This window comes from Ornithodoros turicata, chromosome 1 (genome assembly GCF_037126465.1).
Source record: "Ornithodoros turicata isolate Travis chromosome 1, ASM3712646v1, whole genome shotgun sequence".
Taxonomy (NCBI): Eukaryota; Metazoa; Arthropoda; class Arachnida; order Ixodida; family Argasidae; genus Ornithodoros; species Ornithodoros turicata.
In genome coordinates, this window is record NC_088201.1 from 64514645 (window position 1) to 64533449 (window position 18805).

General features: G+C 41.6%; 1 protein-coding gene across 1 annotated transcript in view; it reads left to right on the forward strand.

Moving 5' to 3' along the window:
- LOC135378327 (deubiquitinase OTUD6B-like) overlaps positions 1–17891 on the forward strand; it is a 29896-nt gene extending 12005 nt beyond the window's left edge. The window contains exons 2-10 of the mRNA XM_064611332.1: positions 1377–1552; positions 4727–4828; positions 4937–5074; positions 9479–9498; positions 9596–9641; positions 9747–9855; positions 10038–10099; positions 14867–14973; positions 17433–17891. Coding sequence (XP_064467402.1) covers positions 1377–1552; positions 4727–4828; positions 4937–5074; positions 9479–9498; positions 9596–9641; positions 9747–9855; positions 10038–10099; positions 14867–14973; positions 17433–17526 — 854 coding nt within the window. The 3' untranslated portion in view covers positions 17527–17891. The remainder of the gene's footprint in view (positions 1–1376; positions 1553–4726; positions 4829–4936; positions 5075–9478; positions 9499–9595; positions 9642–9746; positions 9856–10037; positions 10100–14866; positions 14974–17432) is intronic.
- The last annotated feature ends 914 nt before the right edge of the window (positions 17892–18805 follow it).

Sequence of the window (18805 nt, forward strand, 5' to 3'; positions counted from 1 at the left end):
GTATCTTACATTGCAATGGGCTAAACCCGCCATGCACTTTCTGTTTCTGTAGAAAAAATGTGTGGTTGACTTGGGGAGATTTCTGAGATCAATTGGGAAAATTCAATTTCTTGCAAATTCGATTTGATAAAAGTGCTCAGAGGTCATTGCAAAATCTCCCCCGAGATGAACAGCATTGACCCCATAATGTTCTGACAAGTAGCTTTCTTAATAGGGCTTTTTTTTTCCTCACGTTGGGTGAAACACCCTGTATAACGATAAAAAAGATAGCAAGCAAGCGAGCTGGTGGCAAATATCCATGACAAAAACCAGAGACTAGGGGAAATGCATAAAACCATGCACACAGAGACAAGTAGCAGCTGTGTTTGAGACTTGTGCCTGTGTGCATCTCTTTATTTATTTCCCCGTGTCTCTGGTTTTTATTATGGACACCCTGTATACTACAATATACTGGCATGCTCACGACCAGATCTTAGGCAGCACTTGGGGTAGTTGGTCCCGCTCTTGTATGAATCCCAATTCCTCACCACTCCTTGCAAGTTGGTGACATTACACCACACACTGTTTGAGTGTGTCTGGCAAATGCTTGATGGAATTGATGTACAAGGCCAATCCATACCAGAGATATGCTCAGTTGCACGGTACAGTGTGGATGGACATTGTCATCCGTGTACAGGAAGCTAGGGATGGAGGCTCTCCAGAGAAGCATAGCATGTTATTGAAGGGTAGTACAGCTGGCCTGGTACTGCACCTTGGTTGGAGTCACTTTCCAGGCTGAATCGTCACTCATCAGGGAACATTGCACTGTTCCACTTAATCGCTTCCCATCTAGCACGTTCTCTGCAGCACTCCAACCATCATCATCAGCTGTGGTAAAAGGGGATGTATAGCATGGGCTTCCACGCATACGTACCATGCTTGTGCAAACATCTGTATGTGGTTTACTTTGATATACATGTCATTGTGGCCGTTGCTATGTCCCTGGACATGTACCACGCTGTATTCGTCCCGTACTGCCTTGTGTTTAGTACGAGAAGTTTAGCTTCCTGGGTCATACTTGTGACTGAACATATCCAAAGCGTAGGCAAGCATCCTCTTCGTCTTGAAAATGTCTCCAGAGACGCGTGTCCTTCGGAGCTTCTGTCTGTTGAGTGGATGACAAATATGTTTTATTACTCTAGGTTTAATGTTTGACATGTGCTTTTGTTGCAAATTTCACCGACAGTACCAAACACAGTAGTCATTTATTGTCACAGTTCAATTCTGAATTTCATGCAATTGCACCGCTCATTCTGTCTCCAATTATGCATGAAAACATAATTTTTGGGTGATCTTCAATGTCGTTGCTAGAAGCACATTTTTCTTTCGTCTTTCAGCTAGAATCCAGAACTTGAAACATTCTATTCCCAAAGGGGATAAGAAGCGGAAGAGAGAGGTAGCTGCTGAAGTGGCGAGACTAGAAGCGGAGTTAGACGAAAAACACCAAAAAGAACTTGGCGATCTCAGTGCTAGAGTTGGGACATCTGCAGTGATTGAGAATGGTACTGATGAGGTGAGAACCGCTCTGTCTAGAAAGCAGTTTTGATCAAAAAGACAGTCACAATGTGGGCACCATGTGGAATGACGCTCATGATGGGTAATTCACCTATTTCGCATTAAAGGGTTCGTGACGCCTTGGTAGTTGTAGTCGATTACATCATGCACATGTTGTACTACATGCCAGATTTTTTTTTATATACTCAGACCTGTAAAGTAACTACAAGTAATGCAGTTACTGTAATTAATTACATTCCTTATAATTTGTTACTAGCAGAATTATACTCGATAACAATTACTTGAAGAATTCTAACTGTAATTTAATTTTGCGAGATTTGTAATTCATGTGGAATTACTCTTGTAATTACTTTGCATGCAATTTCCAGATTCAACCTCACGTTAAATGTTTGCCCATCTTCACCATGTCATCAACTCTTTCTTCTTTGGGAGAGACGAGATTATAGTGGGCACCTCTCTGTGGTTCTTTTTCAGCCTTAAATCAGCCATTGTTGTGTTTTTGCTGAGCACAGGCAACGCCACCTAGATACAGAAGACCTGCTTATTGCCTCCTCTCCCTCCTTTGCTACGTGGACATATAAAGTCAGAATTCGTCTGCTGCTGCGATTCACCTTTCTGCGAATTCAAGAACTCACAAATGATTGCAGACAACTTGTAACCTGTAGACCTCAATCTGTAGACAAAAAGTGCAACGTGCTTTCCAGAAAATCAGTCTTGAGAAAGATATGAGACTGTTTTTCACTTTATTTTAAAGTTTTCCCATTTAGTGCGCGGGGACGTTCAATCACTGCTCGTAGGCGACGGTGGTTCTTCTCCATGGCAACGACCACTGAAAGCTCGTTCGTGATTAGCCACCGCCGTTGAAAACACGATCCCGATTGGCTGACTCTGACTTGTTACGTCACGCCAACAAGTAGGCAGGCTTTCTCTATCTAGGTGGTGTTGGCACGGGTTTTTAGTTGTCGTACTGTGAGAGACATCTTATTTGTTCTTTCAACTATCGTATATTAATACTACTACATTCATCCGGGAGCAAGAATAAAATGCATGCATCAACGGTATACAGGGCGTTTCAGTTAAATCCCCGGGCTAAATAATTCGCGAACAGGTGCACCAATCGAAGAACTTTCTTTTTTACAAGTATATGTCCGATACCACCTACAAACTGCACACCGTGTGAATGAGTGGGAGGCGCTCATTATTTATATAAAAATTCAAATAATTTTCGTAAAAAACCATAACATACCCCTTTTGGGACTTTCACTGAACACCTTTTAGAGAAAAATCTGCCACCAAAGCAGGTCATTTGTTGCAGTAATTAATCTGTTTCAGTTTACATATTTTTGTTGTGACTGGTCGCGGTGAAGCGCAAAAGGACGCTCTTCCACTCCCTTATCCACCAATGAATTACATCCATTTGTGCTTCACCGCGACCAGATATAATTCAACTAGAAGGGAACCGTACAACAGTTCAACAACAACGAAATCAAAACCTGTTTTTACTGCACTACAAATACTGAGTAGAATTAGTGGTAGATGGCTGCAGCAATGATTTGGCTTACCCATTTGCGAATTATTTAGCCTGATGATTTAACTGAAACACCCTGTATAGGGCAATGAACGTAGTTCAATATAACTTAATTACTCATCAGAGTTAACTGTGGCTGTAATTGTGTTACAATTCGTAGACTAATTGGAGCCGTAATTTAATTACTATTTGGAGCATGTAGTTGTAATCATAATTCAGCTACTTTTGTAATTCTCGCAGGTCGGGTTGTACTTGGCGAGATATAAACCCCCGAACATGCATACACCTCAAGCTCTACCATCAAAGGAGTGAAAGCTACGGTCATTCCCATTGGTAGTCGAAAGCACATGACCTCTCTGTCACTATTAAAAGCAATAAGAGTTCTTATAAAAGGGCAAGGACGACACGACGCGAGCTCTATCTTTAAACATGTGACTTTATTCTGAAAGACACATTTTACTTTAAAGAATACCCACTGCCGACCAACCAGTCATTGTCAAAACTGTAAACTGCTATTTCCTCTCCCCTAGAAAGCTACGTATTTATCTTAACTTTATAGTTTATAAGAATATAATAATGAAGTAATAAATTGTATAATTAATATTATAAATTTATATTTTTAATATGAATTTTAATATGAATGTAACAAGCCCAATTTTATGTTCTTAATTATCTCACTCGCTGCCTCACTGGCACAGTCACCTGCAGTGATGTCAGAGTGGGATAAGTTTCGGTATTGACGGTCGCAGTTTCTACATGCTTATTGCTCCCTTTACTATAGAACTAGGAATGCAAATATTTCCGTTTATCTGGGATAACTTGAGACGAAGTGTCACTCCCTCTTCATGTTGGGGGAATCGAGAGGGTAACAGGAAGCTACAAAGAAAGAAGAAGGATGTAACTGAGGGCTGAATTACACAACTGGACATGGCATTAAGAGTGGCAGGTAGTAGAGTTACTCCTGGCACATCACTGTGGTATTATGTAGAGGACTTTAAAGATTGCCACTCTGGAGCTCAGCTACTACATGTAAACAGTTTTGGTGTAACAGCATATCTGGAATGTAACAACGTTTAAATGTTCTAACAGTTGTTCACGATCTCGCATGCATAAGTGGACCAGATAGAAGTGGAGTTGAATATGGAATTTTTGCTCAAGAAAAACTGTTCAGAATGTGTCTTTGGGAAGGAGGTGTTTTAAGAAAAGGCTTTTTTCTTTTTTTTACTTTGCTCTTATTACAGGAAGAGATACCATAGGAGACATAAAGGAGGCTTAGACTAGTCTCCTCTTTTTCCCTTTTGTCCCTGAGTAGGCAATAAGTGTGCATTAAGCAGAAGCAGTGTTGCATGAACTGTAGTAGAGGCTGGGATAATAGGGCAGGAGGGTGAGGTTGGCTAGTCTATAAACGTTGGGCCACTAAAGCGGTTTAAAAAAGGAAAGCTGTTGACAGTCATCCTTTTACATTATGTTATTTGCTATCACAGGGGTGGCTGAACGCGTGGTACTGGTAGAGATTAGCTTTCATGTCCCTATTTTATACCAACTTTTTGTGAAAGTTCTAGGCAGTGCAGGATTGATATTGGGATGATTACATGTCAGCTAACTATTTTCCATCATGACTTTTTACGTAAACTTGCTGTATAGGTAGACAACATAGCCACTACACTCGAAGATACTGGTCTCTGTGAAAATGGGCTTGACAACTCACAGAAGTCCAACAAGGTCACCAGAGCAGGAAAACGTAGGGTAAGCCATAACTTGTATTGATTTTACTATGCTAGAACAATATTTGCTGCGTAAGCCAACTAGGGTTACACTTGGACATGTCTTGTAGTAACAATGTTAAACTTTCAGGAAAAGAAAAAGCAGAAAGAGCAGACGCGACAGCAGCAGATAACGGAACAGGAATATGAGAATCAATTTCTTCCCCGAGCAACAGAAACTCGTAAAATGAAAGAAGTGCTTGCAGCACAAGGACTTGCTATCACTGAGGTAAGGCAATGCAGAAACAGCATGTGTGATGACGAAAATGTAGCCTGAGGAAGTAGCAATTAGCATGTTGACTGTATAGACCACTCAATTCTGTAAATGCGTAGCATGTGTGAAAAAGCTACCGCACAGCATGTGGTTGTGGCAAAACGCCCATTTATCACTGTTGTTTCCCTGTGCCATCCCGTCGTCTTCGATGTCACTCAGCAGTGATGCCGCTGCAGGTACCCTTTCCCCGACATCCTGGGTGATGTTGGTAGAGTATGTATGGTTTCACTTGCAGCAGGCCAGTAGTAGCGAGTAGCAAGTACAGGGTCGCTGTGCTCAGTGTACGCCAGATTGAGCTGGTCCATGAACAAAGTGTCTAGTTTTCTATCTACAGTTGTGCCTCGTTAATGTGAACCCTGTTAATATGGACAACTCAAATTACGGACGATTTTTGTGAGGACCAAACTTTTTCCATGCACTTTCATCTCATTAATATGGAAACTCGCTTTTCAGACAATGGACGGTCCAGCAAGGTACAAACCATATATAGTCCATGTATTTTCATCTCGTTATTATGTATGGTATTGGTATGGAGGGCAAGTGTCTCCCCACATTCTACGGGAGAGCTTTTAAAGTAGGATGTTCCGCACAAAGGGAGCCATACCCTCTCCTTCACAGCCGTCCACAAGGACTGTGAGAGGAAAGGGGGTTATTTGTGGACATGAAGGGCCCGGAAAATCCTGGATGATGTCATGAGTGTTCTGAACACATCCACAGGCGATTGACCCTCGCGAAACCAACGGTCACATCTGCTATGGCTCAAGCGGGGCTACAAACGGCTCTTCAATTAAACTTTGAGGACAGTAGTGATGAGAAGCAGGCTCTACGTGTTGCCGAGGTTTTGCTAAGCTTAAATCGATGTGCAACCAACTATAGCTGCAAGCAGGCACGAATTCAGGATTTTTTTGCTATAAACCTTCATCATTGCTTTTTGTTATTTCCTTGGTATTCAATAAAATGGAACAACAACAATTTTATTGCATGATGATGAATGGGGAGTTTCATCGCCAGGGGTGATACTCTACCCCACACTACTCCGCGTGGCCATTGAACTCAACTGCAAAAGCTACATCTATGCTGCTCTCATAGCTTTTTAATAAAAATTCTGTAAAGGCTATTTAAAAAAAACACCCTGCATATATATACCGGTTGTTTCACGAAGGTCCCCCGGCTGAAAAATTCAGGGCATATTCATTAAGACCGTATTGGTATGCAGCTCTGCGCAAGAAAAATGTAAACTGAAACCAATTAATTACTGTAAATATCACTCAATGTCAACGCAGGTTTCTGCAGGAACATTTTTCACGTGAAGTTTCCAATCGATAAAACAGAGGTTCCGAAAGTAGCCGAAGTAAAATTTTAAAGTTAGGAGTTTTATTTATTGCGACGCTCACTCTCTCAGTTCTTGGCCGATATCTCAGGGATGCTCACCGAAAATAAAGTTTTTCGATAGCGCTGCCTGTTTATGAATTATTCAGCCAGGGGACCTTCGTGAAACACCCAGTACCTATGTACAGGGTGTTCCATGAGAGGATGTCACTAAATTCCAAAAAATATAGGTTTTACTTCAAACAATGCTAAAACTACTTGGAATGCACTCATACAGACTTTTGCCACAGATTGAGGCGGTTTGCATTCGTGTCACGTATTAGGTAATAATCTAATTTGCACAAATACACTCGAAAAATCGACAAAGCCAGCATTTTTCTTCCTGAATTTGGGAGCCTATGACCAAACCAAACTATTCCAATCACAATCACATGTTTTTTCACAAGATTTCCAGAAAAATTTGACAGCCAAAAATTGGTCGCTGAACGAAGCATACCCGGTGAAATTTGGATTTGCGTGACTTTTGGCTCTGCCTTTATCGCGGCGAAAGAAAAAGAGCGACACAGTTTTATTCCGTTCGAGGGTCTTGTCGCGCAGCCCGTCATTATTATCAGTGACTGGCGGCTGATGAGAGACACTCTGATAAAGGCAAAAGGCGTGATAGTGGCGTAGTTTCTTTTCTTCTTGCACAGGAGGGAGGGTATTTGTATGAAGCAGTGATGGGCAGTACTTCAAGTACTCAAGTAGTACTCTAAGTACATTTCTGAGCACCTGTACTTTACTTTAAGTACATTTCAAATCACTGTACTTTGTGCTATACGTAAAGTTCTTTTTCCCAGTACTTCCCCATCAAGTACTCAAGTAGCCAAACTTAGACTCCAGACAAAAAATCACAAAAAAGTATGAAAGATGCACCCTACTAAAAGTGCAAAATAACAACAAGAAAATGAAAACACACAGATAGTGGTTTATGTGTCTTCTTCATTTTAGCACTTTGAGTGGGATGCAGTACAAACAGTCCCATTCTGACATTTTACCAAAAACGATTTTTGTGCTTTTAAAGAGCATATTTATTGAAGCATATACATTGTTGAGATGCTTGAAGTGTTGAAAAAGTACCAGCACTTCTATGTTTATGTAAAATGAATGGAATGCAAATATACACACATTATGACACTGCAACCAGCAGAACGATGGCTTGGTCAATTGTCATTTCAGTTCTCCCAGTGCATGGTTCTAGTGTTTTTTATATTGTTTCCTTCATTGGCAATTATAATAATCATTTTATATCACAGTGTGTGATTGGATTACCTGATGAACTAAAGTAACAGCCTGTAAGACACACATGCTTTCATTTTTACATTTTATGTTGCTTTAATTCGTCACATGGATTACATTGCTGCAGATCACAGCCATATAAAAATGAAGTCTTACATTGTGCTTCATCCTTTTTTATTTTCTTCATATTCATTTTTTCAATATGTTGTATTTCAAAAAGTAGCAAGGAATGCCCAGAAATGTACCATTTCTGTTGGCTTGTGCCCTCTTTTCCACTGAAATTTCCTAGCCTGTTATAGCCGAAGATTAGTACCGGAACACCACTAGGGCAGGTGATCTTGGATCAGTCAGGGAGGTATAATAGTATTTTGCATAATTACAGCACAGCTAATTGATTGCCTCTCTACATGTAGCTGCAAATTATGTCATCTGATTAAGTTCATATTCACGGCTTAGCACTTAACCAAGGACTTCATGGCTTCATAGCTTCATAGCATTTGTCAAGAATGCTGACTACAGCTTTTGCTAAAACAGCAAGACACATCTACTAAACAGTGAAATGCAAAGTGATACAAATTAAATTGGCAGTGTACTTGATGAGTACTTGAACTACTTTGCCTAGTACTTTGTACTGTACTTGAAGTACTAATGATGCCAGATACTTGGTACTTTACTTTAAGCGCAGTTTTGAGGTACTTTGCCCAACACTGGTACGGAGCCAACAGTTCCGCAAAAGTAAATATCTGCGAGCGCACTGCGCCCAGCGACTGATTTTCAGCTGTTCAATTTTTGTCGAAATCTTGTGCCCCTGTGATTTTGATTGGAATAGCATGTTTGCCATAGGCTTCTGAACTCAGGAAGAAAAATGCTGCCTTTGCTTGAAAATTTTTGGAATTTAATTATGCAAATTAGCATAATTAATACGTAACACGAATGCAAACGGCCTCAATCTGTGTCTTCCTTTCTGATGTATATTTTGGCAAGACATCAATGTAATCTGCATCTACAGATTGTTTCACTTGTCAGAGAGACTCACTCTCTGTTTCTGCTGCTTTGATGATCGCACTTTGCATTTACTTGATCCCCAACAACAGTAAATTAACTTTTATAATTAAATTTATCACTGCCCTGGTAGATATCACATTCTTGGCTAGGAACAGAAAGAAAACTGCTATGGTGGGCTTCAGTCAACGCACACCAAGCATGTGATGCAACACTGTTATCATGGTATATCATGTAACATTTACAAGCATATCAAACAAAGTAGTATTTTGGATGCTTGACATAATTTCTCCTGGATTGATAGAAATTCCAAATGTGTTCCAAAATGCACCCCTGTGTAACTATGTGTACAATTTCTTCCCAGTCCTTCCAAGGGGAACAAAAAAAAAAAAGGTGTTTCCAAGCATAATTTATTGATCGTACTATATCCATCTATGAAAGGGTTAAGAATGTGCTAGAGAAATGTTTCTTGCACATAGTTATAAAACATCAGTGGCAAGTACTCATTAAAATTACTTTGTGAACTTTACTATTGTTATGTTATACTTTCTTTTGGCACTTATGGTAGACAAATAGGCTTGGTCAGCTTATTCATTAGGATAAAACAACCGGCTGTGGTAGCAACCCCATTTCGAACCTTGAAAGAATATGACAGGAAGCGCATGCTGCTTTCGTACTTGTCAGTTTGTTGTTGGTTGCATTGTGATATTGTTGCATACCTTGCATTGGTGCTTTCTTCTCTTTTCACAGATTCCTTCGGATGGAAATTGGTAAGTGCATTAAAGCTTGTATATACTCCATATAGGGACTTCAGTATGGGACCCCTTGTTGCGTTACTTGAACAAGAGAACATTTGAACTCTTTCAGTATGTACAAGGCAGTGGAGCATCAGCTGTCATTGCAGGAAATTGAGGTAAGTATCTGTGTCATTTTGTGAGGCTGCAAGGCAAATTAATTTACTTATATATATTACCATAATGTATCTGTAGTGAATATATCACTGCCCTCTACACTTCAGAAACCAATGGCTGCCTTACGTCAAGAAGTCGCTGACTACATGCGACAGCATGTTGACGAATTTTTACCTTTTCTAACAAGTAAAAAAACAGGAGATATGATGGATGCTGGTAAGTTAGCCCTTCTTTTTGCAGGGTTTTTGTTTCTGTAAAAATTGCAGAGCAATGGTTCTGTTACAAATTGCAGTGTTTTAGTGTGCATACCATTTAAGTGTTTTTTGTTTTTTGTTGTTTTTTTGTATTGATATTTTTACTGTGTGTATAAAATATGCATCATATGTATGCCTTTGCAGAAGAATTTGAAGAATACTGCGAAGAATTGGCCACGACTCCTGTTTGGGGTGGACAGGTAGAGGTGAGAAAAACATAGGTCTTTGACATGCAGAATGCCATAAGTTTCTAGTGATGGATGACAGGCCCTGTCAGTACTTCTCCGGTGGTACCACCATGCGGTATTTTGCCAGTACAGCACTGACTTTTAGTGGTCTCTGATGGCTCCAATGTGGTTTTCATGCATGTGTGCCACCGAAGGAGGGAAGAGTAAAGGACTCTCTTCGCTTGCCCGCTCCCTCCAATGAACCAAAATGTCTTCCTCCCAAATGCAGCACATAACGCAAGCTCGATTTTTGTGCCATTTCCTCGTAACAACAAAACGGCGTTTGTTATGTTAGACTTACGGTTTACAGTGCTTAATTTTTCAGAGATTTGATGATGAAAGTTGGTGGTTATTTCGCTCACAACGAGTTGGCTGTTTTCAGTGGTAATATCTAAAATTTGAAGATGCACTGTGAAAGTAGCAGAGAAACATTTACTGGCATTTCCTATGCATACAGTGAATGCAACACTTTATTTACATTTGTTTCGTTACAGTACCAACTGCTAAAGCCTGAACTTGTTGTACTAATAAATTGTCAGGTGCACCTTAAGGAATTCAGGCAACAGCGCATACTGCTCCTTTCTTTGCAGTATGTTAAGTTTGAAAATGCTAGCTCTACATTAGCCTTTGATATGGGTAGCATGGGCAAGTTGAGAAAATAAAGTTGTTGTTGAGATCTGCAGCAGAAAGCGCCGTTCACGGCTTCACATAAGCCCTCCAAAAGCTAGAAATAGAAAACTTGCTTGTAGGAGTTTCATTCATCAACAGATATTTTGATGCAACAGACAATTTAAACTGCTTATTCTGGTGACTATCAGTGTATAGTTACTTTCACCGACCGCATAAAAATTTACCAGTGCATTTCGGTAAATACCTAAAACGGGAAACCCCAGTTTACTTACATTCTCCATTTATGATGCGCCATAAAGAACATGGCTCACGATATCGGAATATGTAATTCATTTACTTGTAGCGAGCATATTTGCCACGAAAAACAATGCCATTCAAAGTTCACAATCCATGGGTGGGTCTCTCCTTCACCCTTGTAAGGGAGTCACGTCGCAACATGCCAACGCATAACAACGCCGCATTCCAGGCTCTGGGGATGGGGAAGATTTCGCTCTCCTAGCCAATGACGGGCCCTGTCGAGACAAGCTGCGGCTTGCAAGGGAACCGGTTTCGGGAACATCACAGTGACCGCGGAGCAGTACAGCACTGAAAACATAGTGCGCACATGAAATGGAACATTGCAGGCTTTTGGTACGGTTTGAACTGGCGATCTTATGGTTGACAAGTGGAAAGATGTTTAGAATTTACCTCACTTCTCAATATTACAACAAAACCAATGTATAAGCGTCCCACATTTTGAACGATTGATGATGTGCGACATGAAAATGATGTGTGGCTATGGACCTTTTTCACATACGCGTCGTATCCTAGTGGCTCTCCAACGAACCATGCTTGGCACATATCAAAACAAATCCACGTGGATAGCACAAAGGACCAAAACCGGCCAGGCGCGGGGGCGACAAGGTCGCGCCATTGGTGCGGTCTCCCCACTGCTTCCCACTTCTGTCGTCCCCATAGTGCGCCATCTAGTGAAGACGGAGATAGTCCTCTCCGGCGCCTCATGGTCATACGCATACGCATAGGCTATTGTGAAAAAGGTCCATTGTCGCCAGGGCATGGCGGACCGGGGCATGAGCTCGAAAGAGTACAGTGAATATTCGATCGGTTTGGAGCCATTATTTACTTTCGTGCGACTCACCGTCGCGCTCACCGTCGGCAACGTGTCACGACACATTTAAAGAAAGTGCACCATGTATACCTGTTTATTGCCCCTTTAAGATAATGATGCATTTGATGTGACGCATTATTTATCTTTTTTTTAAATAGGATTCGGGGTACTTTGAGCATCGAATGTATTTACATTATGTTATGTTTGAAGCAGATCACCTGCAATTTGTTTCGATCATCTTCATTTAACACAGTTTTTCTCCTCACCTGCAGTGGCACATCATAGCTACTATTATTAATTTTTAAATGCCTTGTTTTTAGAAGTAATCTGCAAGGTATTCACGAAGGTTTTCAGCGATAATTGCTGCTGTTAGCTTGTCAGTTACTGTGATTTACTATCATTTATATATTTGTAGCATAAGGTATCTTTTATGGTTTACCTGAAAAGAGTGTTTGGCAAAAGTCACAAAACTTGCAATATTCAGGTAGCCTTCAGTCATGTAGTAATTGAAAAATGGGCTATGTAGGAAGTGAGGTGATGTCTTTAACGCATGGCAGGGCATGTGCAGCAGTGATTTTATGAGGAAAGTATATATGCATCAGCTTGATCCCTGACTCCTGAGGACACTGCACCAAAAGTATGCCTTTTCTTCTTCTTAGGAAACTGGGGAACTGGAAGGAAAACCCTTGTGACTACATGCATGTGACATTTGTGTTGCTCTCTTGTGTAGAACAGCCCCTACATATTTACAGGGTCCTTCATTTTACGGGCTTTATGGTAGTTGTCATACTTATGAGACACCCAATGCACATTGGGCATATAGCATAGCTTTGTGGATATGGCATACATACAGGGTGTCCCACGAGAGGATGTCACTCAATTCCTAAAAATAGGTTTTAAAGGAGTACAGAGGGCCATCCAAAAATATTCCAGATTAAGACGTCTGATGAAAGTGTGTGTGTCATTTTACCGAATAGCGCGAAAGGTTTTGATGTGTGCAATTTGTTTCCCAGAAAAAAACTCACATAAACATAGCTCCGCGCGTTCACCCTTAACTCGCCACTCCAGGTATAACGAGGATGAGAAGGTATGATGCCACGTCATCGATGACATTATAAGGAGAACTCATTCTGGTTCGCTGGTCAGTGCGGGTCAGCGCCTTGTCCCTTTGCAGCCGTAAACCAGTTTTGCCAGTTCTCCCGGAGAACTGGGGATAGAAGGAGCGGCCGAATCATTACCGAGCCAGGAGAAAGGCTTTTTCAGAACCCCGAACAGCCGAGTAGCAGACAACATTTCTCTAGACCAATCAGCGAGCGTTCTCCTTATAGCGTCAGCGCGAGGTTCCAAGCAGATCACAGGCTGGTACTGCTCTTCACCACCGTTGTGCACGGTCGCGTTTTGCGGCGTACTTTAAATTAAATTTCCGCGATAATTATGACTGTTTGATGTGAATTACTTCGCATGGTGCATCTTACTGCATAATGTAAAAACCCCGAGACTAGGGAACACGAAGGGACAGAAGGGACAGGGTTCTCTAGTCTCGGGGTTTTACATTATGCATCATCTTCACCAGCTCGCTTGCTTCCTAGCCATTTTTTCATTGGCATCTTACTGGCCTACTTAACAGTTTTATAGGTAGAAAACAGGGTGTTAAAAATGACTTCTGTGCTACTTTAATTCAAAAAATTATAAAACTACTACCTGGAATACACTCGTACAGACTTTTGCCACAGATTCAGGCCGTTTGCGTTCGTGTTGCATAATTAAACTCGAAAAATTGCCGAGCAAAGGCAGCCTTTTTCTTTCTGAATTTGGAAGCCTATGGCCATAACACACTATTCCAATCAAAATCACAGAGTTTGTCACAGGATTTCAACCAAAATTTGACAGCCAAAATTCAGTCGCTAGGCGAAGCACACTTGCTGATATTTACGTATGCGGAACAGTCGGCTCTGTCCAAATACCCTCCCTACCTCCCTCCTGTGCAAGAAGAAAAGAAACCACGCCACAATCACACCTTTCGCCTTTATCAATGTGTCTGTCATCAGCCGCCAGCCACTGATAATGATGGGTTGTGCAACGAGGCCCTTGATCAGAATAAAACTGTGTTGCTGCTTTCCACGTGATCTCGATAACGGCGGAACCAAGAGTTCCGCAAACGCAAATTTCACCAGGCATGCTTTGCCCAGTGACTGATTTTCGGCTGTCAAGTTTTTGTCAAAATCTTGTGAAAAACCCCGTGATTTTGATTGGAATAGTGTGTTATGACCATAGGCTTCCAAATTCAGGAAGAAAAATGCTGCCTTTGCTTGGCAATTTTTCGAGTTTAATTATGCCAATTAGCTTAATTAATGTGTAGCGCGAATGCAAACCGCCTCAATTGTGGCAAAAGTATGTATGAGCGTATTCAAAGTGATTTTATAATTTTTCCAATTAAAACCTATTTTTAGGAATTGAGTGACATCCTCTTGTGGGATGCCCTGTATAGGATAAGGCAGATAGCCCAGAGCAATGCCATCAAAAAGCCTGCATGTCGTAACTTACATTGCAAATGAAGCCTGCATTTGGTGGACACATTTAATTTATCCTCAATCACAAAAAGTATTACAGAGATCAAGTACAAAAGAACACAAAAAGCACAGAGATCAAGTACAAAAGAATACAAACTGTACAAAATCAAATAAAGAAAAGTGCATGAAATAAAACATATTGATGTTATGACAAAAAGAGCTGTGACGCTGATTTGCAAAACAACTCTGGGTTAGTTATGGACACAATATCACATGGAAGGTAGTTCCACTCAGTGGATGTGCCTGGAATGAAAGAGATAAAAAATATTTAAAGAGAATTAGGGCTGCAAGTAGTGATATGTGAACTTTACAACAGTGATCTGTGCGAGATGAAAAATAGAAAGCGCGGGTGATAAATTGCTAACTAAGTTCGGTGTGGGCAGACTTTCGGCAACTGTCCGCAATCTTTTGAATAAGCATTTCTCTTTGTGTATGCAGTTGAGAGCACTGTCACATGTTTGTAAAGCACCCGTCATCGTGGTTCAGGCTACAGGGCCCAGTATAGAAATCGGAATGGAGTACACATCAAAACCTATCCTACTTAGGTAAGTTAGAAGGGGATTAAAATTCATTTTTTTAGAAAATGCCCATTCAGTTGTTTGATATCACACTTCATTGGTGCAGAGTAGAGCAAAGCTGCCTTGTGTGCAATTACAGGTTTGTTGTCCTTGTACTTGTTCCCTTCCTATGTAAATCCTCCGCGTTAATATGCGAATTGGCTTATCCGACAATGACCAAGATTTTTCGCACAAATGGAGGGAGACCACGTCTATTCAAGCCTCGATATTATGACCATCGGTGGTTGAACAAGTGCACCTGGGATGACACATGTCGTAGCTGCACGCCCGGCTTCAGGGTGACTCGCAGTGCTCCTTGTTGCAACGGTAAATAAGCTTAGAAGAGCAGTACCCGTGGTCACCTGGTCATACAGACCTGCTGCAAAAGACTTTGAGCAATAGAAAGACATGCAGAATGTGTTCACCATTGACCATTCAACTATATCATTGAAGAAACTACAGCTTGAAAATGTAACTGAGTAGACAGCAGGGAACGGTAACGGAAATGGTATTATATACCAGAAATAGAGCAGGTAACGGTGACAGAAACGGACATCGCACACTCAGAATACCTGGAACAGAAATGGAAATGCAAATGATTTACGGTAATAGTAATTCGGCTAATACTTCGGCTACTGCTGGACCCGAATTATAGCAATCCTTACTGTATCATTTAGAGAAATTTACGAAATAAAGCTAAATGAAGCGAACTAAAACTAGCATATATGTAGTAAATAGAGGAAGCATAGTTCTTATACGCTTATGGTGGCTTGCAAGGTGCAAGCAGGAATAATGTTCATGAAGACCATGTTCATATTAGCTGTTCAAAGAAACCATGCATGTATATTTTTGAATAAATATGTCGTGTGCACATATCCCTAAAGTCCTCAAAATAGATTTAAGAATACAGTCGAGCCCGTTTATTACGATCTTCGATATAACGATAACAACGATATTACGATCAAATTGCTGGTTCCCGTCAGCTCGCCCATTGAAGTACAAGTAAACAACACATTGATATAACGATAGCCGCGAAAGCGTTTGCTCGTGTATAGATATCAGAATTCTCCCGGCGGCCGGTAAAACGCGTGAAAATCGAAAAGCAAGATTGCACATTTTCGTGGAAAACAAATTACGGTGGCATTTTCGAGAGAGTGAGCCTCCGTGAGCGTTAAAGTGAGAACGCAGTGCGTTTATCCGCGCATGACTGCCAGGGATTGTATGCGTGCGTTGCAAGGCGCGCAACTTCGAAAGGTTGGAAGGGGCTCGCGAGAAGTATGTTTCCTCTCCGCAGCGTTCTCTCGCCCTCAAGTTTTTCTTGCCACAATCATAGGTCTACAATGGCATTCCGAGCCACGTTTTGACGAGGAAAGACACGTGGCTCCACCCGAAGTTGCACGAGCTCCGCGGATTTTTTACTGGTGCAAAATCTCTTGCGAAGCGCCATGCCTTCCAAAATGTGAGCTGACGGACAGTTGCGTGTCGCCACCCATCACGCACCGACGAATTACACATGGACGAGGCGCGTTCTAATGGGCGATGTAGTTCCAATAGTGAGAATGATGGCGACTACGGCAGTGGATTACGAGCAATGGACAAAATCTTTTTATCTCAAAAGGTGCGGAGCCTCACGTGATGTGCCTTATGTTGCCTTGGAAAAGCTTTCGACAGAAAACTGTGTCCATTTAGAGCAAGATAAAATGCTTTTGCGCTCTCAACAAACATGCATGTTCAGCGGCGTTCAGCTTGTGCCATTCTACTAAACTGATGTGATCCCGACTGGCGATTTCATGAAAGCTTATATATAACGATAACTCTGATATAACGATCAGACTTCGCATTCCCGTCACTATTGTTATAAACGGGCTAGGTATTAAATTTCATCACAGTCTCAAAGCTTGCCAAAAAAAGACGGAAAAAAAAGAGGTGAGGAATGGGGCAGTACCGAAACTGAAACATCAGTGGTGGAAACTGAAACAGAAACAAATATGGGCCAGTAACAGAGGTGGAAACGAAAAAGATTGTTACCTTTCCCTGGTAGACAATGTTATCGGATTTTTTCCACAAATAGACTAAGAAGTTCTTTAATAATGCGTCCTGTTTTGCAGTGAATAATAACGCAGCATTTTCAATGACATAATAACAACACAGCATAGTTTATAATGGCACAGTTTTGTGCTATGCATAGGTGCATATCATGTGGCGTCCGTTAATATGACAATTCGCTTTATGACCAATATCTGTTTCGTGGTCATATTAACGAGGTTTGAATGTACAAGGCTTTCGATAGAAATGAGGATAGCCATGCATAGACACCCATCAGATGGTTATTCATACGTACCCAGTCACCCCAAATAAAGGAAGTGAAGAAGTCCTAAACAGTACACATGCAGTCATACCATTAGTGCCAATACTTTGGTTGTTAATGTTTTGAATGGTCCTTACAGTTACCATCGCCACATGTATGACATGGGAGAACACTACAATTCACTCATCCCGGCAACCGAAGAGAAGGTCGACGAATTTTCTGAGTGTGCCTAACCTTGAACATGTGCTCAAAATAATAGGATTACTTGACTTGTGACAATAAATTAAATGTAACTAAATTGAAGGCTTCATCGAGTTTTTGTGGGAGGACCCTGCTATATGTGCATAAACTGAAGCAAAACTGCACATATACCTTGAGTTGCAAAATCCTACTTGTGAAACTCAAGCAAGCTGCGTACCTTGAAGCCTTTGAATGCAATATACGATAAATGCAAGTGAATGTGAAGGACGTACAATATTTGTTTTACAACGGATCTTCAGACTTTAAGCACTTGCGCAGGAAACGGATTTGTTGTAGGGAAACTAAATTTCTTGCAATGTGCAGCGCAGTGTTTGCTTATAAAATGCTTTTTATTGAATGTGTCACTGCTGCGTCATTACAGATGCCATTGTACTGCATCAAAAGTGTTGTGCACAAATTGCCCCTGCACTCGCTTTACTTTATCATCACAGAGGCCATGGCCATGAATAGAGGTGAGTGCGGGTAAGCAAACTTGGACCTGCACCCGCAGTGCTGTCTGTATACCCGCATTGGGACCCGCAGGGGGAAGTGAGCGGTACACACGTGCTCAGCCATCAGCTCGAACCCCCGTTTTCTTGTTCACCCTCTGGGTGATGAAGATGACGATGCGGGCACGATACACCAGCCTTACCCCAAATCAATGGATGCGTTCCTTCAGTTCGTTATTGAACGTCCCCTCCCCTCGTCCACTTTACTGCTGTTTCTATTTTAAAACAATGGAAATTCTGAGTGTTGGCTACGTGTCTCGGACGGCTTCAATTGTATGCCAATATAACTGCAATTCAACAAAGAGCCATATATGTCTGCATTAATAATCGAACACACCCGCAAGCACTTGCTTGCTGCAGTCTGGCACATGGATTTATACGGCCAACAACATAGGGCACTGCTGAGCTCGCGTCAGAGAGAGATCACTTAGTTGGCCATGGAGTGCGGGTAATGCGGGTATACCCGCAGTACCCGCTGTCGCATTGCGGGTATCCCCGCATTTTACCCGCAGCGATCGCGAATTCCTCCCCGCAAATCGTGACGATGTGCGGGTATACCCGCGCTCAGCTCTAGCCATGAACTCATTAGGTGTACTGACACAACTGCATTGAAGGCATTTGCCTTTGTTTTATAATGGATCAGCCAAAACCCTCTACTGAACTGCAATGAAATTTGCATCCTTTGCAGAGGCGTTGGAAGGTGGGGGCAAAGGGGGTGGTCGCCCATCCGAGTTTTTGCTCCGAGCACCCTGCCCCGAACTTG